General features: G+C 40.0%; 1 protein-coding gene and 1 long non-coding RNA gene across 3 annotated transcripts in view; one reads left to right on the top strand and one right to left on the bottom strand.

The window, feature by feature from the left end:
• The window catches only part of SNAP25 (synaptosome associated protein 25), a 141,403-nt gene that overhangs the window by 104,850 nt on the left and 12,985 nt on the right, over positions 1-23,568 (top strand). Inside the window, exons 5-7 of one of the 2 annotated variants that reach the window (XM_056567862.1) lie at positions 15,082-15,199; positions 21,111-21,236; positions 22,198-22,342. In XM_056567862.1, the coding sequence (XP_056423837.1) occupies positions 15,082-15,199; positions 21,111-21,236; positions 22,198-22,342 (389 nt within the window). Of the gene's footprint in view, positions 1-15,081; positions 15,200-15,332; positions 15,451-21,110; positions 21,237-22,197; positions 22,343-23,568 lie in introns of both variants that reach the window. The other variant, XM_056567861.1, reaches the window with a different exon arrangement.
• Positions 1,992-23,568, bottom strand: part of LOC130362813 (uncharacterized) — a 78,717-nt gene continuing 57,140 nt past the window's right edge. Inside the window, exon 4 of the long non-coding RNA XR_008891581.1 lies at positions 1,992-6,464. This is a non-coding gene — a long non-coding RNA (uncharacterized LOC130362813). The remainder of the gene's footprint in view (positions 6,465-23,568) is intronic.

The raw sequence follows: 23,568 nt of genomic DNA on the forward strand, positions 1-23,568 counted from the left end.
AAAAAAAAATTTCAATATTTCCAAAAATATTTTAAAAATAGGAAAACACAATTTAACCTCTAAAAAAAATTATAACATTTGGTGACACATTCCCCTTAAGTAACATGTATACCAAGTTTAATTGAAATATCTCCAACCATTTGTAAGTGATGCTGGAACATGCATACATTTTCGGAGACAAGCCTCTTTTTCCTGGTCCATTGGGTTTTGTATATATATATATATATATATATATATATATATATATATAATCAAAAAAAGGAGAAATCCGCAGCACACAAAATAAAGTGAAAAAATCTTGTGGTTTATTCCATATCAAAAAGTGTTTTCACAGCAAGTGACGCTTCGACTAGGCTCCCCCAGTCTTTTTGAAGCAGTGCTTGAAAAAGACTGGGGGAGCCTAGTCAAAACGTCGCTTGCTGTGAAAACACTTTTTGATATGGCATAAACCACAAGATTTTTTCACTTTATTTTGTGTGCTGCGGATTTCTCCTTTTTTTGATTGTATCAACGGTGAGCTCCTGACCAAGGCTCCAATATCTGCGTGCACCACCAGCATTTTTTTTACCATTTTGGATGTGCTGTTCATTTTCTTATTAGTATATATATATGTCCAAAAATCACCGCACAAGCAGGTCTTGGATCAATAAAAGTTAGTTTTCTTTATTCCCAAAATAAAGTGCAATGTTTCGGCTACAGTAGCCTTTATCAAGCATATATATGTATATATATATATATATATATATATATATATATATATATATATATGGTAGCTGGGTGTGATGAGGGCAGATGTTGTTACCCTAGGGGCAGATGGCATTAATCCCTTGTATTTGTGATGCCAGGACGTGGTTTAGCCTAAAACCACTCATAGGTATACCGCTGGATCCTGGGCTAGGCACGGGGGCAATAAAGACTCCAACAACAAGTTACGGACAACGGTCGCTGAGGGTAAAGTCTGTCTATACAGTTCAGCCAGGGCCCAAGGAGGTGACCAGTGACACAGAGACCTTAAGGGCTTGATGGGACTTGTAGTAGGACTGGACAATTGAATGCAGACCACGCTGACTTCACAGATGACAGGGACTGACTTGACTCATAAAGCTGTGACTTTAGCTTACTTGACTTGACTGTAGCTGCAGGACTGGACTTTGAGGTCTCCAACACTCTGGACACACACACTAGGCACGACTGCACTGGACCTCAGCTTAGCACAGTGCTTCTCAATTTCTGTCATGCCCCCCCTAGGAAGAAGAAAACATTTTGCACCCCCCGCGCGACTGTAAATAGTATCATTTGTCTATAAAATTGTTATAAATACACCTCTGCATAACACTGTATCCCTATTAACGTATATGAGGCTCTGTACACTGACAACAAGCAGGGCTCTGTACACTGACAACAAGCAGGGCTCTGTACACTGACAACAAGCAGGGCTCTGTACACTGACAACAAGCAGGGCTCTACACTGACAACAAGCAGGGCTCTGTACACTGACAACAAGCAGGGCTCTGTACACTGACAACAAGCGGGGCTCTGTACACTGACAACAAGCAGGGCTCTGTACACTGACAACAAGCAGGGCTCTGTACACTGACAACAAGCGGGGCTCTGTACACTGACAACAAGCAGGGCTCTGTACACTGGCAACAAGCGGGGCTCTGTACACTGACAACAAGCAGGGCTCTGTACACTGGCAACAAGCAGGGCTCTGTACACTGGCAACAAGCGGGGCTCTGTACACTGACAACAAGCAGGGCTCTGTACACTGACAACAAGCAGGGCTCTGTACACTGACAACAAGCGGGGCTCTGTACACTGACAACAAGCGGGGCTCTGTACACTGACAACAAGCGGGGCTCTGTACACTGACAACAAGCGGGGCTCTGTACACTGACAACAAGCGGGGCTCTGTACACTGACAACAAGCTGGGCTCTGTACACTGACAACAAGCGGGGCTCTGTACACTGACAACAAGCGGGGCTCTGTACACTGACAACAAGCGGGGCTCTGTACACTGACAACAAGCAGGGCTCTGTACACTGGCAACAAGGGGGGCTCTGTACACTGACAACAAGCAGGGCTCTGTACACTGACAACAAGCGGGGCTCTGTACACTGACAACAAGCAGGGCTCTGTACACTGACAACAAGCGGGGCTCTGTACACTGACAACAAGCAGGGCTCTGTACACTGACAACAAGCAGGGCTCTTTACATACTGCTCGGTGGCACAGTGAACTCCGACATGGTGGGCTGCTGCGCTTAGACGTGAGGTCACGTCACCCTGGTGACGTGACCTCACGTCTTAACGTAGCAGCGCGCCACGCCGGAGTTCAAAGCGCCTCTCCCAGGCAGCCACACTGACAACCCAGGGCCGTAAGATCCAGCCGTAGAGTTGCTAGGCAACCGACGCTGTGTGGGACGCCGCTTGCGAGTGAGTCGGATAATCCGATCTAGACATCCAATATGACACTATTTGCCAAGGTCAAACGAGCCCCCCCTTTACGGAGCCTCGCCCCCCCACCACCACCACCACCATTTGAGAAGCACTGGCTTAGCAGAAGAGCAGAGCTCAAAAAGAGAGAAGCTAGCTCCACCCAGGACTTATATGGGGGAGACTAGCATGAAGCCCATAGATCACTCTTGGGATCACCTGGTCACTGGTACCTCCTGGGTAACAATCACATGACATATCACATGGTATAACTCTTAAAGCAACATTACATTTTATAACACTTTACATGGTAAAACATATTTACAATGGGGAAACAAGTGCAGGGGGCCTTGGGGACACTGAAGGAGGCTGCCTGACAGGACAGCAGGAGCACGGGGCAACACCTCCCGTACTGGGCCACCATACATATATATATATATATATATATATATTTGATTTGGAAGGCTTCTGAGTAAGAAACAGAGAAGTTCCTGACAGGAGAGTCAGTAAGGAGTCTTTTCGAGATTTCCTCTGCTTTTAACTCAGAAACCCTTCTCCAAATCGTATATATTTATGTCACAGAGCTCAGCTTCTTTTCCTCTTTCCTTAGGTACGGCACCATAAACCACTCCACAGGTTTGCTTGATGTCTCCACAGAAAGAAATGTACATAAATATACAGAAGACCCCTTTTCCAATTGGGGCCCTAGCAGAATTCGAGTTTGTTTCATGCTTAGAATGTAATTCGTATGTAACTTTAAACGTTATCAGTCATCCCGACTAAATCTTTAAATAAGAGGAATCTGATGTTCCTGGCCTTGTGGTTTAAAAGTTCATCTGTCTCTTTAGATTTCTCGGGAGCGCATGAAAAAACTGATTTACTTCTTTTTAGCATTCCCAGCCCTATTGAGGGAGTTCTGCAGTGTGGAAAAATGTATCTCCTATGCAAAGGATGTATCTCCGGATCTCTCAGATGAGATGAATGGAGGGCGCGTACCGACCATGCAGGAGATCGCTGGGGGATTCCAGCAGTTAGACCCCCCGCGATCAAACACTTATCCCCTATCCTTTGAATAGGGGATACATTTTCCTACACTGCAGCACCCCTTTATAATCACAAGTCTTCAATGAACAGTGATGGCACGTCCTTTGCATAATTATTTTACTGTCAGTCTCCAATGTCGAATAACTATACAAGGGTCAATATAAACGTGTTCCATTCTCCTGTAAATTACACAGGTGCCCAATAAGGGAACTACACTCTATGCCTTTATATCTATCATAAATTATTATGCTCTGTTTCACTGCCATGCCTAACCATACTTTCTCTAACTTTCTCTATTTCCTTATGATATTGTGTTCTTCGGCTACAAGTGTTACCACGTTCACAAAGACCAATGGGTCTCCAAACTGTGGCCTTCCGGATGTTGGCTGTCCGGGCACGCTGAGAGTTGTCATTTTGGAACATCTGAAAGGCCACAGTTTTCAGACCACAGACATAGACAATAGTTTTATTACATTTATGAAACCCAGCTGACTGTCCCACATCAGGGCCATCAACCGGATTCTTTCCTTTTCTTTTTTTTCTTGACAACTTATCAAAAATTATCTAAAATGTTATGTTGACTGATTGAAAAACCATACTAAATCACAAAGGTTATATATGGACATTTATCAACAGGTTTAGTCAGGTTTTCTTTACTATTATTGTCGCAAAATTGTCGCAACTGCGACTACACGCTTTTTCGTGCGACATTTTGACTGGAAAGCGAGAAAAGCAAGTTTTCCTAAAATTTACTATGTAGTAATAATTTTAAAATGGACTACGGGTAGTCAGGTATTTATTAACTGCGACAGTCGCAACTGCGCAAAAAAAAGTCGCAACAGCGTTAAAAATTGACTAAATTTACTCCAGCTCAAACATGGAGCAGAAAAAGCTACTACCAAAGTAAAAAAGGAAAAATTGCTTACGTGAAAGAAAATTATCAACAGGCTGAAACCAGTTGATAAATAAGTCACACATAAGCAAAAAAAAGGTAAGGAAAAAATTACTAAAAAAAGGAATACATAAGCAAACATTGATAAATGTCCCTCATTGTGATCAGGAGCATAACGGTAGGGGGTGCTGAGGTAGCTGTCACGTTGGGACCCTGGTGCCTAAAGAGGCACCAAGGCACATCTGCCACATAAGAGACCAGAATTAAAAATAACACATTGGGCCCTGTTGCAGATTTTACATTGGGGCCCAGAAGCCACAAGTTATGCCTCTGTAAGTGATATATACATCTATAGCTCAGTATACTGAGATTCACTATGACCTGTAATATGTTAATACTTACTATCACAATAACCTGCACAAACTCCAACAGCCTAAATAAAATTATGGTTGCATCCATTTTTTTCACAACACAAGTCACCCATTTTTTTCACACTTTTTACACCAACACAAAAGTCACCTATTTTTACACACTTTTTACACAATTTTTTTCAGAACCTTGTCCTACATATATATACATACACTAGTTGTTAATGGGGTTAGCCCAAGATTTAAGGAGGTTGTCCCGCAAATAAAAATTATCCCCTATTCAGAGAATAGGGGATAAGTGTCTAATCATGGGACCCCCCACGATCTTCAGAAAAGGGTCCATTTCCTACTGTGAAGTGCTCCGGCCCCCATCTTCCAAGACAAACTGGTCTCTGGAGTGATGGCCTGCCAATTAGATACATACTTATTCCCTAACCTGTGAATGACCCTTGTATTATCTTTTAACTTGAGGACATTTCTTTGGAATAAATAATTTATGGAGTCATTTCCACCATGCTGAGTCAACTGATTTAAAGGGGTACTCTGACAAAAAAACATCTTATCCCCTATCCAAAGGATGTCTGATTGTGGGGTTCCCGCCACTGGGGACCCCCACGATCTTTGGCGCAGAACCCCAGTCATCCGTGCACGGAGCGAACTCCGCTCCGTGCCGGATGATTGGCGACTACAGCCGTCTCGCCCCCTCCATTCATGTCTATGGAAGGAGGCGTGGCGGTTATGTACTAGCCCCCATGCCCCCTCCCATAGACATGAATGGAGGGGGCATGGCTAGTGGATAAGATGTTTTTTGGTGGAGTACCCCTTTAATCTTGGCCCCTTCCAAAAGCCCAGTAGGTCATGTGGCTTCATAATGCTGCCCGCTTTTAGAAACTGGTTAGGACAAACATTGGCTGTCGTAGGACCCCATGATGAGAGCCGTTCAGATTATTATAGCCAGCTAAGTTTTGTAGTAGCCATACGGATTTAACATGTGTCCAATATTATGACCTTAGAGTCATCAATCATACAGACCTGCCCCGACTAGTATGCCGTTAGAGATTCATAGTGTAACATAAGGTGAAGCCTATCATTGTTTTAGAGTGCTTCATGAAGCAGAGAGTTTATTAGGATCTTATTAAATAAATAAGTAAAACTCATCAGCCTAAAACATAGTAATAATCCCATTTCTAATATTATATTGCTTCATTTGCTTTTCCTTTGCTCCAATAGCCGCCTCTCTAATTTATCGTTTTCATTATCTTACCATCCGCACAACATTGTCATACAGCAGATGGAAATATATTAAAACGGCAAGCAAAGGTTTATTAGAAAAAAGGGGAAACATAAAACAAAGAATATTGATTTCAAAGTTGTTTAGGTCTCAAGAAATGTTGAATTGCTATGGAAAATGAAATCACAAAATGTAGTGGGAGATCCACCAAAGGTGTGTGACAGCTGAGCAAGACACACAGAACAAGACAGGAATATATTTATAATATATGTAGAACAAGACAGGAATATATTTATAATATATGTAGAACAAGACAGGAATATATTTATAATATATGTAGAACAAGACAGGAATATATTGCAAATGAAATTTCCCTGCCTCCAACTCAGAGGCAATGGTTTTCATCAGAGATGGATCCGGTTCTATGAAAACTCCTTGCTAAAAGTGTACGTAGGTCATGGAGAGTTGTGTCTTTATATGGAAGGAGGCAAACCTGGAATAACAAATAAAAAAAAGGCTGCAAGTTAAAAATACATAAAATATTATATTACAAAAGTTATAAATCCTACCCCATAGAGCTAAAAAAAAATCTTCACTGAAACTGTGTCCCTGTCTTGGTCATTTTCAATTAAATAAAAAGCTGCAGTCATTGCCTGCAATGAATTATCCTAAGAGTGTGGTTGAGGCCTATAGATGGTAGAGATGGGATGTCCAATTATCTTCTGTCTATCATATATTGTAGCGTTCGTTCGAGCTGACCTTTAATATTCTGTTAGTTTACAATTTGTAATACTATCTATTTTACAACTAATATAATAATGATTGTCAATGACTGTACTTTAGGCTATAATAACTATGCCAATGTCAGTCTGTCAAATACCCACTTATAATACTGGGAGGAACATATGGCAACCAACCAGAGGTGTAACTTGTGGTATCAAGGGAGACCCCAAACTTTAAGGGTATGAGAGCTGGTGTAAAAAAGTTGCAAATGTGTGCGCAACCCTTTAAGTTTTTGGATAAGACATAGTAAAAGCTGCTTGAGTAGATAAGTAATTACTCAAAACTGTGTAACAATTTTTCACCAAACCTACACCCTTGATAAATTCCCCCTATTGTATTTGCACATTAGTTTCTTACATATCAAAACAATATCCCCTATTATTGACAATATGAGGCCATATATTATCTATCTTACTACAGTTTAGTATATTCAGAAACCAAGAAGTAATTGATGGAACCAACATGCACAGCCATTAGTCTTTAGCATCCAACAGTAATCTGAATTATTTATAAGTAAATAAAATCAGCTGTAATGTTCAAAAAAATCTTACATCTCCTGAATGGAGCCATGACCCTTAGCTCATATCATCAATAAATAATATATCTCGTAACAAAGTCCTACAGATAATTGTTACAAGTCCCCAGGATTATCCAGGGATTGGTAAAATATTACAGCCTCTGAGTTTAATTGAGGGTTGATCAATACAAGTAAAAGCCCATTATGTGGCTTCCTTTCGAATGAATTATTCACCGTTCCAGGGAGCTTGTACATATCAGTGTATTGGAGAGATAACAGGTTTTGGCTATAGGTTTCAGGTAGCCATGTGCATATACCGTGAATACTATTTTAGAAGAACATACAAAATTGCAATGAACAGTGGTCTTCAATGAGGGGGTTCTTACTAAAGTAAATGGCCACTATGCAAAATCTAAGCTGGACTGAAAATCCAAAACACATAATCGAGCTTGGATAAGGGGACTGTCTTCTCAAAGAGGTGGTCTTTTGGAGAGATTTAATTGTGTCAAAATAAAAATGATCACTAAATCTGTATAACTAACAAATATAGAGGAGCCAGCATGTAACTATAAGCCCTGACCACCGGGTACTTGACGCACCAGAATGTGTATAAATGTCATGAGTTTTATCCAGACTATGAAGCAAGCACAGGAACTGAGCCTGCTTCATAGACCGCAGGTACCGGCTGGTACCGGCTGGGGACCTGTTGCTAATGGCAGATATCAGAGATCATACTGATCATGGCATATGAAGTATTAGGGGGGCTTTTAGAGACTCATTGGACCACTCACAGCGCAATAAGTCAAGATGGCGGCTGGAGCTCCGCACACCTGCTCCAGGGCTGCTCCAGGAATTTTCTTCTATGATCAGCCTTCTGGTAGACCATACCAAGTAGATCGTCAATATCACTGATCAGTGTTATGCCTATGCATAGCACTGAACAGTAATAGCAATAGGGGACATAAAAAATTTGAAAACAATTTTTTTTCATAAATGTGAAAGATCCCCTCCCCCCAATAATTTTATGAATAAAAAAAAAAAATGAAATAAATAAACATATTTGGTATCACTGCATGCAGAAATGTCCAAACTATAAAAAAATATAACATTAATGACACAGTACAGTAAACGGTGTAAATGTAAAAACATCAAAATTACAACCTCTGTCAATATAAATTAAAATATTTCATCCTACTCCGGTGCATCAAGTTTAAAACTTTGGTTTGCTATTGTCATGATCTCTAGCAGGATATCATGAATAATAAATGACACAATATGCAAACAACCTCGTCCTCAGAGGTGAAAGCAATAAAACATCAGCCACAAATAGAGTTGTCACAGATGTCACTTAGGGAGGACATTTTAAATGAAATGTCTTTGCTGCTATTGCTTTATAAAATCCAAGAAATCTCCAAATCTGCCAATGGGTCTATATCAACAGGAGCAATCTGTTCTTTCATACTTGCATGGACATGTGCCCCTAATGCTCCTTACCTCTAACTGAACGCACTTATATAGTCTCTAAAAAACACGTTGAAGGGAAGGGCTTGTTCCTAAATCTGAGATAGTGAAATAGATAGCAATCAAAAATTAGAGTACCGATTGGCTTTACATGCAATCGGAACTTGTCAATAGGTGACATGGTTATTTTTCTTTGTAAGCCAAATTTTTTAGACAAAACCTAGTTCTCCAACACTGATTGATGGGCTGCAGTGTATCTGCAAACATAGTATTCATCAGGCGGTGTTAATAGGGGTTGTGGGAGGTAAGGAGAGGCTAGGGGGGCATTTATATTCCATCAGTCCACTGTATACTTTCACCGTTCTTATCAGCCTATTTGCACAATATTTTTTGCCGTTTTGGCTAAAGAAGAAACTCGCTACATGATATTTTGGAGTATATTTAGGTGACAAATTACTTTAGTTAAAAATTGGAAAATAAAAACTACTGAGAGTCATATCTGAGTGACCAACATTTGTGTACAGTCATATAAAGAAAAAGAAAAAAAAGGGGGGGAGTGCGGAGCGCCCCATAGGGTAATAACGTTGAATGTAACCAATGAAGTTCAAAAGGTAGTAGAGAAACTGCTCACCTGGTGGGGTTGTGGAGCAGCCTCAACCCTGTAGTAGGCAAATCAATCCCTCTTCGGGAAGATGAAATAGTACAAATAGGTACTCTGCAGCACCGAGTCTCACCAGTAGGACCTTACCAACATGGGGAGGTCAATTAGTGCACATTTGAAACAGGAGAAAAAAGGATTGGTGGTATCTCAAGGAGTGCAAATGAGTACTTGAATTCCAAAAATATGCAAAGGAATGCTTTATTTTGTCTATCATAAACGCATTTTCAAAGGTATAGTCCTCCTTCCTCAGTTGACCAGACATCTGAGGAAGGAGGACTATACCTCAAAAAACGCATTTATGATAGACATTATAAAGCATTCCTTTGCATATTTTTGGAATCCAAGTACTCATTTGCACTCCTTGAGATACCACCAATCCCTTTTTCTCCTGTTTCAAGATTGTGTATAATAGTGTACATATTTAATAAAAAAGTAGAATAAAAATAATCTCCAAATATTTAAGAGTTGGTAAATCAATTCACTTTGTTATGCTAAATGGGTGTTCATAATATTACTTTGTTATGTTGTAGCATTCTGATTGTTGGAGAGTGCCCCTGCCCGTTCTTAGGCATAAGCCATAACTTGGACTTAATGAACATGGAAAGCAACAAAGCAGCCCAATGATAGAAGTTGGATTACATATTTTCGATTTTAAAGTGTCACTGTCATTTATAAAACTTTAGACATGTCATAGAGACAAGTCAAGAGTTTTGATTGGTTGGGGTCTGGAGACCCCAACCGATCAGTAGAACGAGTGGAAAGAAGCGCTCAGGTAAAGATGTCCACACACCTTATATTAAAGTCAACTAGACTGTCTATAGTGCATGGTGGCCTCTCAAGTGACTTGAATGAAAATCCATTCCACCCAACTCTTCACTCCACCAACATTATGTGTCAGTGGTAAGAAAGATCAGATATGTGATACATTTTCATTGCCCATCACCCCTCCCCTTCCCATTGAGAAAACATGAACATTTGGCCATGTCAAACATTCATTTGTTGGGGCAGTCGGTAGAGATAACTGTTCTGCAAACAGTCATTAAAAATGTATGGGCACCTTACGCGCTTCTCTCCCCTCTCCTTTCCTCACTGCATTCTATAGAATCTGTCTCCTGCAGGAAGAGACTTAGCCCGGCACTTCTCCCAGAACATTTTAGCAATCGGTGGTGGTCTCGGCACCCAGATTCCAACCAATCAAAATTTTTACAAATTTCAACCATATGGACCATATGTATATTGCTGTCCAGTTTGCTCAGTTAGGCAGCTTTTAGACAGCTTTTTATATGGCAAGATTTGAATGATCATTTAGGTGAGTGTTTCCTCACAGCATTTTATAGCCCATTCAATCGAGGTATTATCCATAAGGACTAATAAAATAGAATCAATGAGGTGTCAAACAAATATAAAGCTGTCACTACGGAGTTCTAGGTTTGATAACATCTAGACAATCCTGTTAAATGCACTCTTTTTTTCTCCTTCAGTACAGCTTTCTGGAGCCTAAGTTATATACTATATGACTTACAAGGAAGTATTGACCAGAGGGCATAGGTGTGCACATGGTATACAAATTTTACTTAGGTATACCCAAATGTTGCACATTTATTACACACAAATTTATATATATATATATATATATATATATATATACATACATATATGTGTGTGTATATATATATATATATATATATATATATATATATATATATAATAAAGTAGTATTAGTTACCGTAAGTTAAAAAAAAGTCCACATCCATCTTGGAATTCCCAGTTTGTAAACAAAATAAAATCCTGGACAGATACCTTCGGATATTGTTATGTGCACACCTATGCCTGAGTGGTAGCTTTATGTCAAGTTTTACTTGGCACTGTATATATGTTGTCTACACATACGGCTATAACAATCCGGCTGTTCACATGGCTATGAAAAGTCTACAGAATCTCTCTAAAGTTCTCTACAGTATAGTCAACAACATCTATCACCTACAACTCATTTTACTGTCCCAAAACACAAGTTGAGCACTTGCTTGTCCATATATGTGCATTATCAGGTACATTCTTACATTTCATATGGAACATATCATACTCCATTTATGTCTAGGTCTAGTCAAGTTCATTGTTCGCTATGCAATTTATGCCAACTGGATACCTTCTAAGACAGAGGAAAAGACATATAAAGTAAAATAAAACATTAAAAAAAATCATATTCTGACATCCCACCATGACAAATTATTTTGCAATTATATTACCTTATGAAACCCTAAAATGGCGCTATAGGCCTATTTGTTTACAACAAAGACTAGTACAAGATATTGCTGGAGATACAAGTTATTTCCATCTACAAATTACATATCTATTCCTAGAAACTTTTGTTCATTATAATTAATAAAGGAATAACATGGCGGCCATGACGTGATTTTGTACCTCTGTCTCCGGTGCTAAAATGTTCAGTCCTGTCACTGCTTATATCATCTGATCATAAATGCAGTCAAAACATTTCTTAAAATGTACTTAGTTCCAAGTCTGTATACTTCATGTAGAGAATATTAGGTTTACACATCTTAAAGGGGTTATCCAGGAATAGAAAACAAGCTACTTAATTTTTTTATCAAAAACTGCTCCCTGTCTGTCTCCAGGTTGGGTGTGGTTCTGCAGCTCAGTTCCATTGAAGTGAATGGAGCCAAGTTGCAATACCACACCCAACCTGGAGACAGATGTGGAGCTGTTTTTGAAAGAAATTAGCTGTGTTTAAAAAAAAAAATTGTGTGTTTTCTAGTTTTTTAAATCAACTGGTGCCAGAAAGTTAAACAGATTTGTAAATTACTTCTATTAAAAAATCTTAATCCTTCCTGTACTTATTAGCTGCTGAATACTACAGTGGAAATTATTTTCAGTTTGAAACACAGAGCTGTCTGCTGACATCATGAGCACAGCGCTCTTTGCTGACATGTCTGTCCATTTTAGGAACTGTTAGGAGTAAAAGGAAACCCCCATAGCAAACATATGCTGTTCTGGGCAGTTCCTAAAATGGACAGAGATTTCAGCAAAGAGCACTGTACTCATGATGTCAGCAGAGAGCTCTGTGTTTCAAAAAGAAAAGAATTCCCGCTGTAGTATTCAGCAGCTAATAAGTACAGGAAGGATTAAGATTTTTTTAGTAAGTAATTTACAAATCTGTTTAACTTTCTGGCACCAGTTGATTTAAAAAAAATAAGTTTTTCACCGGAGTATCCCTTTAAGAGCATAAAATACACACAATGCATTTGGAAAGTCTCCAGACCCTTTGACTTTTTTCGCATTTAGTTATGTTGCGCATTGCGCTAAAATAAAATAAAAGTCACATTTTCTCCATCATTCTGCGCTCACTAAACCATAATGAATTATAAATTATAAACAGAACATTTGCCAATGTATTGAAAAGGAAAAACTAACATCTTTCACTGACATAAGTATTCAGACCCCAAGTAAAAACAATAGGTTTCTCTATTATAAAATGTATAGTATAATATTATTAAATACATTTTAACATGGGCGACCGCTTCACAGAAGGTGCCACATAAAAGATTGAGAATTCTGAGATCAAGAAGTTAGGACTACAGATACACAGTACAGTTGAGTAAAGAAATATGTCTGTCAAGGTCAGACCCCTTACTGATTCATTAGTTATACCCTATCCTGTGGATAGTAGATAACATTTTATGATGAGAATACCCCCCCCCCCCCTAAACATTCATTCTGAGATTAAAAAAATAATAATCAGATTCAAGAAATCAAAACTAACTAATATAAAGTTAAAGGGGTACTCCGCACCCCTAGACATCTTATCCCCTATCCAAAGGATAGGGGATAATATGTCAGATCGCCGGGTCCCGCTGCTGGGGACCCCCGGGATCTCGGCTGCAGCACCCACCTGTACGGCTTCCACCTCACACCGGCAACGCTGGAGCTTCGGATCCCGACCACAATGGTGGAAGAGTGAGTGTGACGTCACGCCGCGCCCCCTCAATGCAAGTCTATGGGAGGGGGCGTGATGGACCTCCCATAGACTTGCATTGAGGGGGAGGGGCGTGACATCACACGGGGCGGAGTCGTGACGTCACACTCTTCCGCCATTGTGGTCGGGATCTGAAGCCTCCAGCGTTGCCGGTGTGAGGTGGAAGGATAGGGGATAAGATGTCTAGGGGTGCGGAGTACCCCTTTAAAGGGGTACTCCGCTGCTCATCGTTTGGAACAAACTGTTGCGGACGCTGGAGCCGGGAGCTTGTGACATCATAGCCCCTCCCCCTCATGACATCACACCCCACCCCCTCAATACAAGTCTATGGGAGGGGGCGTGACAGCCGCCACGCCCCCTCCCATAGACTTGCATTGGGGCGTGATGTCATGAGGGGGCAGGGCTATGACGTTACGAGCTCCCGGCTCCAGCGTTCTGAACCGTTTGTTCCAAATGCTGAGCAGCAGAGTAGCCCTTTAATAAAATGAGGATTTAGACATTTAATTTCAAAAGTTTAAACCTTCAGTTCAGAATTCCAACCTTCTCAGAAATGTGTTACTATTTTGACATGGCCCCTGTATATATGGGCCAAAACCAGAATTGGATCCCAACAGAGATAGACGTTTCCTTTGGTTACGTTCAGAGGCACCGCTTATAATACTGTCATCTATGTGTAACTGTTGGGACTGTGATACACATGCAATCAATGCTTAATGCGTAACTCCATCTAATGTCTAAGTGTATTATCCGGCTTCAAGGCTATGATCTTTGTAGGCGTTTATGTAGCTTATCATGTATCTGTGCTTAAAAATATGCAAATATATGTACATATGAACTTGTGTTTCCATTTTGCTAGCGCGGTTCGTGATAATAAAGGATGGTCTGTAATTGTTGCCTGACTACGCTAACGCCTTTCTTTTTTTAGAAGCTCTCTGTGCATTGGCTTGTGTCATAACAATGATCTGTGATAATGTAACAATGATTTGCTGACCTGGATGTTGCACAAAGTCTTTTGTCAATAGAAAATGTCTTGAGCCTTCACAAACCGTATACCAGGTGTCCCGTGCCATTACATAATTGTCCCGTAAAGTAAAATTGGATCACGTGTTCATTTTATTGTTACTTTATTCCATTCTCGAATGTGGTTAACACCGCTCACCACCACTCGGAGCAGCCGCAACACCTGTGCACGGGCGTGCCGATTCCGCCCTCGGCCAAACAGGAACACAGAAGAATCAAGGATCGACCAGCTCTAGGAGTTGCGGAAAAACTCTATGTTTTATTTAGAAATCCTCAGACAGTCATTACGACAGAGAAAGTCGTCTGGCGCGTTTCGCCCTTGCGTGCTTAATTGTAGACTCAGGTCTATGATTAAGCACGCAAGTGCGAAACGCGTCAGATGACTAGCTCTGTCGTGATGACTGTCTGAGAATTTCTAAATAAAGCATAAAGTTTTACTGTAACTCCTAGAGCTGGACGATCCTTCATTCTTCTTTATTCCATTCTAGACCAAAAAAAAAAAGACAAAAATCCAAATTCTCATTTCTCATTAAAAGCCCCCGATAACCAACATCCACTCAATGCATCCCGTCATGCATTGGAATACCTTCACAGATCCGTTTTCATAGTCCTTTATCATGTTCTGTTTAAGACAAATAAAATTTCATTCCACACTGTCATCCCTTTGTCCTGACCAGAACAACTTGACCGTGTTGAAGATGGCATGAACCATATCAACCAAGACATGAAGGAGGCCGAGAAAAATTTAAAAGATTTAGGGAAATGCTGTGGCCTTTTCATATGTCCTTGTAACAAGTAGGTACTGGGTACCGACTATGCTCTGTGGTGTCCGGTTTTTGTCACAGTGAATGTCTGAAGTTTTGTCTTTCTTCTTTGTCCTTTTCCATCTGCTTCATTCTGTGGGGATATAATGCTTGTATTTAATCAGAACAACTGGAACGCATCGAGGAAGGGATGGAGCAAATCAATAAGGACATGAAAGAAGCAGAAAAGAATTTGACGGACCTAGGAAAATTCTGTGGTCTTTGTGTCTGTCCATGTAACAAGTAGGTTCTGCCTGCCTGCCTGAGTCTTTGAGCACCCAAGGCTGATACTTTGAGCCTTGCCGAGATCATCGCTGCTAGACACATGGGCAGGAAAAAGCATGTGGCATGCAGAGAGATCAGTATCCATCTCATAGAATAGACAGTGGGAAGTAGACATATTAAAATCAGGCATTCTGCAGTGAAGATTGCACTGCGTTCTCTTCTCAGAAATATATGGAAATACTTCAACACTTCTGTCTAATAAAGAAATAAAATAATTAGAAATGTCGCCAGTGATACCTGACATCTTATTATGTAAATATTATGATTTCTATACTAAATAGATGGATTTAAATGTAAATCAAAGAAAAGATGTCAGTAAGTAAAAAAGTAACACATAAACTATAATATAAAAACTGGCAATCATTTTTTTTTCTCAATGCCGACGGAAATGTTGAAATCTGCATGTAGATAATTCCTAGAAGCTTGTGGGGCCTCTTGTCAATCTTCTGGATGGTTCGCGCATCAGTTCTTATCCAGTAGTGATAAGGCATTAGAAATTGGTCTTTTCCCAGACTCAGAATAGACTATGTTGTAATGCACACATATTTTGGAAATTCATCACATATAATGTTGTCTAGAACTCAAAAACTAAATAGTGTGTCTGGGTCCTTTTTGTACATTGACCTTAAAGGGGTACTCCGGGTGAAAATTATTATTTTTATTTATTTTTCAATCAACTGGTGCTAGAAAGTTAAACAGATTTGTAAATTACTTCTATTTAAAAATCTTAATCCTTTCAGTACTTATCAGCTGCAGTATACTACAGAGGAAGGTCTTTTCTTTTTGAATTTCTTTTCTGTCTGACCACAGTGCTCTCTGCTGACACCTCTGTCCATGTCAGAAACTGCCCAGAGCAGGAACAAATCCCCATAGCAAACCTCTCCTGCTCTGGACAGTTCCTAAAATGGACAGAGGTGTCAGCAGAGAGCACTGTGGTCAGACAGAAAAGAAATTCAAAAAGAAAATAACTTCCTCTGTAGTATACAGCAGCTGATAAGTACTGGGAGGATTAAGATTTTAAAATTGAAGTAATTTACAAATCTGTTTAACTTCCTGACACCAGTTGATTAAAAAAAAAAAAAATTCCACCGAAGTACCCCTTTAAGTATTTGACCTGAGTAACATTTGCATGCATGTTGGTAAATGAGAAATAACTGTAATTATTGAAGCCAATATGAAAATAAAGATATAAGATAAACACTGCATGAATGTGCATTATAAATAGTCTATTTTAGTCTGGACTACAGTAGAGAATGGATTCAGCATGTATTGATAAGTTACATTCCATGAGTAAGTTATGTGCAGCATAGTGGGGAGTGACCTCGCCTAATGTAGGACCCCTACCTGATTTTGGTTATGATCACAGGTCACTCTTAATAGTGTAGCTGACCCTGTAGTCTTATACTAAAGTACCTGTCGCCTCCTAACCAGACTATGTGTCTGTCATCAGTCAAAGGTAATCTTAAAGGGGTACTCCGCTGCTCAGCCTAAGGAAAAAACTGTTCCGAACGCTGGAGCCAGCTCCCGGCACCGGCTCCAGTGTTTGGAACAATTTGTTCCAAACGCTGAGCAGCGGAGTACCACTTTAAATAGGATCACTTTTTTTGCTAATATTTTACATTGACAACGTTTTTAGGCAGACAGGTAAAACTCGCCCCAGGACCCATCAGTCAACTAGATTATTACTATTAATTGACATTACTACTAGTGTTTTTAGGGATCGACCGATATCGATTTTTTAGGGCCGATACCGATAATCTGTGACCTTTCAGGCCGATAACTTGTACCGATATTCCGGTATAAGTCATCGGCTATTTCTCTCCCCCCCCCCCCGGCCCCAAAGAAGCCGCTGCAGATCATTGATTTAAAGCGGGCGATTTAAATCAATGAACTGCAGCGACTTTTGCTGGGCAAGAGACCGCCGCCGCCACCCGTTTCTCTCCCCCTGCCTGTCCTGGGGTTCTCCTGAGTCCAACCCCCCCTGCCTATCCTCTGGCCAGAGACCGCCGCCGCCCACTTCTCTCCCCCTCCCGGTCCTTAGTCCAACCACCCCCGCTGCTCCATTGCCTCCCCTATCCCCGGTTTCTAATTACCTTTTCCCGGGTTCCGCGCTACTTCTGGCTCCAACGGCGTCCTGAGCTGTCACTGTACACACTGAAGGTGACGTCGCGTTGAGGACGTCACTCGTCATTGCACAGCGTAATGCAGGATGCCGCAGGAGCCAGAAGTAGCGCGGACCCCGGGAACAGGTAATTATGAAACCCTTGGATGGGGGAGGCAATGGGGCAGCGGCAGTCTCTGGGCGGTGCAATGGGGGGGCGGGGCACTATCAGATTATCGGCAAGGTAATTGCCGATAATGTCCAAAATCGTGAATATCGGCCGATAATATTGGCCAAACCGATAATTGGTCGATCTCTAATTGTTATCTATTTATTTTCTACATATTGTTTTTGTAAAAGTCCCAACTAGGATGATATCACATAAAGGATCCTGTCCCATTAGCAGATAGGTTTACATTCTGCTCATAGAGTTATAGGTCACCACAACCTTCTTTTTCATGTAGTAAAGAAAATGACTAGAAAGAGAATCCCAGGTGATGCTGCACATATTAACATCTGCCACTGCAGGCATGCCTAGATTTTAATGGTTCTAGCTATGGCGACCCAGTCAAAAATGGTTTCGTAAGACCACACTAAATTAGTTACTTAATGAAAAGAGTTCTCCACCTTCAGGTAACTTTAAAGGGGTTATCCAGGAAAAAACTTTTTATATATATATATATATATATATATATATATATATCAACTGGCTTAGTTAAACAGATTTGTAAATTACTTCTATTAAAAAATCTTAATCATTTCAGGACTTATGAGCTGCTGAAGTTGAGTTCTTTTCTGTCTTAGTGCTCTCTGATGACACGTGTCTCAGGAATTGTCCAGTTTAGAAGCAAATCCCCATAGCAAACCTCTGTCTACTTGCCAGACAGAAAACAACAACTTAACTTCAGCAGCTGATAATTATTCAAAGGATTAAGATTTTTTAATAGAAGTAATTGAAAAATCTGAATAACTTTCTGGAGCCAGTTGATATATAAAAAAAAAAGTTTTTTTCCTGGAATACCCCTTTAATGTAATGGCTTGTACATGCCCTACTGTAACTTTAACTAAATACATTGCTTTTATTTCTACATTAGTGTCTGTAATTTTTATGGATGGTATTTTATAAATACAAAAATATGTAGATTTCTCTTCTGTTGAAATAAACCACACAAAATTGATGATAATTCAATCTTGACACCAACCTCAAGCACAGCAGCTATTGTTGTGGTGGAGCTAGGGGGGATATTTTTGCATGTCTACTGATGCAGACAATCCATAGGGAGCTACAGATATATCTCCACCATGTGCATATTCAAACAAGGCTTCCCATCCCTTACAGCCAGGGCTATGTTGAGAAGATTGAGCACATAATGGGTCTCATATATAAAAAGAAAGTTTCAGATTTGCCTAGGCAACCAAGATGGCTGGAATATATTTGGTTACTTTAGATAACATTAAAGGGGTTATCCAGGAAAAACTTTATTTTATATATATATCAACTGGCTCCAGAAAGTTAAACAGATTTGTAAACTACTTCTATAAAAAAAAATCTAAATCCTTTCAGTACTTATAAGCTGCTGAAGTTGAGTTGTTCTTTTCTGTCTAAGTGCTCTCTGATGACACTTGTCTCGAGAACTGTCCAGAGTAGAAGCAAATCCCCATAGCAAACCTCTTCTACTCTGTGCAGTTCCCGAGACAAGCAGAGATGTCAGCAGAGAGCACTGTTGCCAGACAGAAAAGAATAACTCAACTTCAGCAGCTGATAATTATTGGAAGGATTAAGATTTTCTTCCCTGGAATACCCCTTTAAATTGTTGTTAGACCAGTTTTTAAACATGAGCATCAATGTGTTCTATTACATGAAGACAGATTTAGAGATAGAAAGCAATGTATTAAAGGCTACAAGAGGGCATATACAAATGAATACAGGTAGGTGATAAACGTGAAGAAAACTATTTTAGATTGATTTCACATACATCATTTTTTGGTAAAAGGCCATTGCAGTTTTTGATGCAGTGTTTTGTTTGTTTGTTTTTTTTCCGCCAAAGCCAGGATAGGATTCAGTATGAATAGGAAATCTAAGGGAGTCTGTCAGCTCTATATCATATTTCTATATACAACAAACAAATAATACATGTCGGCTAGCTGATGGCTGTATGCAAAGTCATAAAATCACATTTTCCTTCTAAGCTCGAATTGCAGAGGCTGTGCTGAGCTGCAGAATTTAAATTTTTTTCGCTTACCCACCCCTCCCTGCTTGGCTTCCAGCACTGAGCCTTGTACATCAGTCATCTGGGAGGGGAGGATAAGAGAGGAAGGAGTTATACATGCTGCAGCTTAGCGGGCCCTTTGAGCTTAGAAGGAAGACGTGATTTAATAACTTTGCCAACAGCCATCAGCTAAGAGACAGGTATCAATTGTTTTATATCCCTAACAGCTATCTGCCCATGTCTGCAGCTCTAAACATGACATAGAGCTAAAAGATTTCCCTAATCTTTTTGGTGAATCCACTTATAGCTTTGGCTTCAAAAATCTGCATCACAAAGGTACAGTGGTGTTTTTCTTTTTTCCAAAAATATTGATTGTGATACTACTTCTAAACATATTTTTCCCTAAAATATCTATTTTGTTTGTTTTGTTTTAGTTACCGTATTTATTTTTTGCATTTAATTCTTTTTCTCAGGGAATTCTCCATTTTTGACTGGTTTTGGCCCCGTAACAGCTGTTACTAATGGTGCATTAAAGCAATAGTGAACCACTGGAGCAGTTGTGCTTAGTGAAAAGTGTTTCACCTCCTATTCATGCCACCAGCTTGTGCATGAACAAGGTGTATTGGGCATTTATGCTATAATGCTTGTTTTGTTCGCTGCTGCATTCATCCCATTTTTAGCTTGTTTTACTTTTTTTTTTTTTGTTGTCTTTGTTGACGAAGGTTTGTACATCAACTCTCGATGTATGGTAACTGTTTACAAGTACCGATATATTATCTTTAAAAAAAGCACAAAAAAAAAAAGAAGTCTTATAGTAGTTGTTTTTACAAGTCCCAAAATACTTTAGAAAAACTGACACTATGCAACCTAACCGTTGCATAGTATTGTTACCACAAATTTATGTCAATTAGAGGGCATGTCCATGTGATGTGATGTACACACTATACTTGGCAGTTATGTTCTGTGTACTGTATGTCTGCCAATATGTCTTTATGTGTGTGTTTTATGTCAACTATAAGATTCAATGGTTTCCACTTTACCAGATGAAAATATTTAAAATAAAAATGTGTTTATCCAAAGTGATGAACGTCTGAGTAGTAATTCAATCTCAGGATTGTACAGCTGATGAATGTCAGCACTAGATAATTGGGTTTATGATATATATCGGTATAAGGTGATGCCTCTGTCAAATGCTCATCTGCCTGAATCAGCTCTAATATGTCGCATCATGAAGAGTGTGACCTTTTTTTTTTTATTATTCCTGATAGCTGTGCTTTTATAGGTCAGTAACAATATGCTTTCTGTAGGCTTAAATCAAGCGATGCTTATAAAAAAGCCTGGGGCAATAACCAAGATGGAGTTGTTGCAAGTCAGCCTGCGCGTGTCGTGGATGAGCGTGAACAGATGGCCATTAGTGGTGGCTTTGTCCGTAGGTAAGTCTTGTATTTTCAAAACAGGCCATCACAATATTGACAATTGGAATTTTCTTCCCATAAGTCTAATGGTACCCGTACACATGGGATGGGCCAAAGCTATTTTTTTTCTAATCTTACCATCCTGACAAGCCTTTATGTGTTCTAAATGGAGTGATGAGGGGTATCTCCCTAAGAACAAAAGGATCGGGCAATTGAAATCCGATATGTCCAGTCCTTCTCTTTCTCTACATCATCTGTCAGCAGAGAGTCAGAAGACCCCCATACACATCAGAAAGTTAGCAAGTCCCACCCAAATTAACTAGTTTGTATGAATTTTTCTAATGAGTATAGGGAATTTAAAGAAGATCATTGGCCTACCTAAAAAAAATGTTAATTTTACTATCATTAAATATTTTCAAGTGCCCCGATCACACATCATTTTACAGTTTGTTTCTGAGATATGTAGATTTATGATTTGTTTGACAATTCAGGGGTCCAAAGTCTTCCAAGCACTGTGCTGTACTTAGATATCTCCAACAGAGCTACAGAAAGAGAATAAAGTGGTATTGTAAAACCCCATTCTCAAGATTGCTGGGAGTTACAGTGGTTGAACAACCATTGCTTATACACCTATTTCTTATCCCAATGGATAGGTGATAAGTGTGGTTAGCAAGAAAACACTTTAATCTTGTACAACTCATTGCATGAAAGAAATTCAAATGAATAACTAAGAATCGAACTCTTGGAACAGAACAGAATTAACTCTGCTGACCACATTGGCAGGGGTCCACCCTATTGACTAGATGGCCAAGCTTACTGCATAGATATTATGAAGAAATATATACATTGTCAAAAGAGTTGATATGTAGAGGAAGGCAGCTTATTGGCGAGGTTTATTTGTGAAGTCTACTGACTTAGATTGGAAACATTAATACGTTAAAATTGTAGTGTTTTGAATATTTTGTTCTTTTCCTTGCAGAGTAACAAATGATGCTCGAGAAAATGAAATGGATGAGAACCTTGAGCAAGTCAGTGGCATTATTGGAAACCTACGTCACATGGCTCTTGATATGGGTAATGAGATTGACACACAAAATCGCCAGATCGACAGGATCATGGAGAAGGTCAGTAGGAAATTATTTGAAGAAAAAAAGCGTTACTTTCGTTTTTTTCCATATTCATCCAAAAATAGCTGACATATTCAGTACAGTTGTGCTCAATGTTTGCATACCCTTAAAGGAGATCTGTAGTACTCTGAACTTTATCCCCTAGGGATAGGGAATAAGTTTTAGATCGCGGGGATCCGAGCACTGGGGCCCCCCGTGATCTCCTGTACGGGGCCGCGGCAATGTACAGGGAAGGGGGGGGGCATTCCGTCCACGCTTGACACGGCAGCCAACATGCCCCTCCATGAACCCCATAGAGATACATGGAGGAGTGTGTCGGCTGCCCCGTACAGGAGATCCTGGGGGGCCCCAGCGCTCGGACCCACCCCCCCCCCCCCCCCCCCCGCAATCTAAAACTTATTCCCTGTCCTTCGGATAGGGGATATATGAAAAAAACATGAGTGAGCAGGCAAAACACATTTCTTTTATGTGTTATGGGATTCATATTTAATTGTAGGCTATAAAACAAATCATAAAACAAAACATGGCAACAAATAAAAAAAAAATTAAATGACTGAAATTACCCCTGTTTAAAAGTCTGCATGCCCTTAGTTCTTAATACTGTGTATTGATGGCCACTCCAGAACTTCACCTTGTTATGCTGTAACCACTGGATTGTCAACTTGGCCTTGTGCTTATGGCCATTGTCGTTTTGAAGTCTAAGAGCGGCCCATGTGCAGCTGTCGTTCAGAACAATGCAAATTGTCTACCAGTATTTTCTGATAATATGCTGCATTCATCTTCTATCAATTTTCACAAGATTCCTTTGGCCTTTAAAGTTACACACCCCCCAAAACATCAGTGAGCCACCAAAATGATTCACAGTGGGGATGTATTCTTTGCGCTATAGGCCTTGTTGACCATTCTTTAAACAGAGCGCTTATGATTGTGACCATAAAGTTCTATTTTGGTCTTGTCACTCCAAATTAAAGCAGACCACACTTTTTAGTCACATTAAGTAAACATATACATGCAGAAAATGGACACTAGCCCTTGAGGCCCGGAAGAGGCACCTAGTGCGTTACCCTAAAAAAGGAGGAGGAGGGGGAGAGGGAAATGGACCCCACTGTTAAGTGGGGAAAGTCAAAGACCCTATAAAATGGCCGCTCACCTTGAGCATATGTCAAATACGCATATAACCTCACAAAGAGGGTACAATGGAAGTGGATCCTGTGCAAGCCCAG

Source organism: Hyla sarda, chromosome 3, assembly GCF_029499605.1.
Source record: "Hyla sarda isolate aHylSar1 chromosome 3, aHylSar1.hap1, whole genome shotgun sequence".
Classification (NCBI taxonomy): domain Eukaryota; kingdom Metazoa; phylum Chordata; class Amphibia; order Anura; family Hylidae; genus Hyla; species Hyla sarda.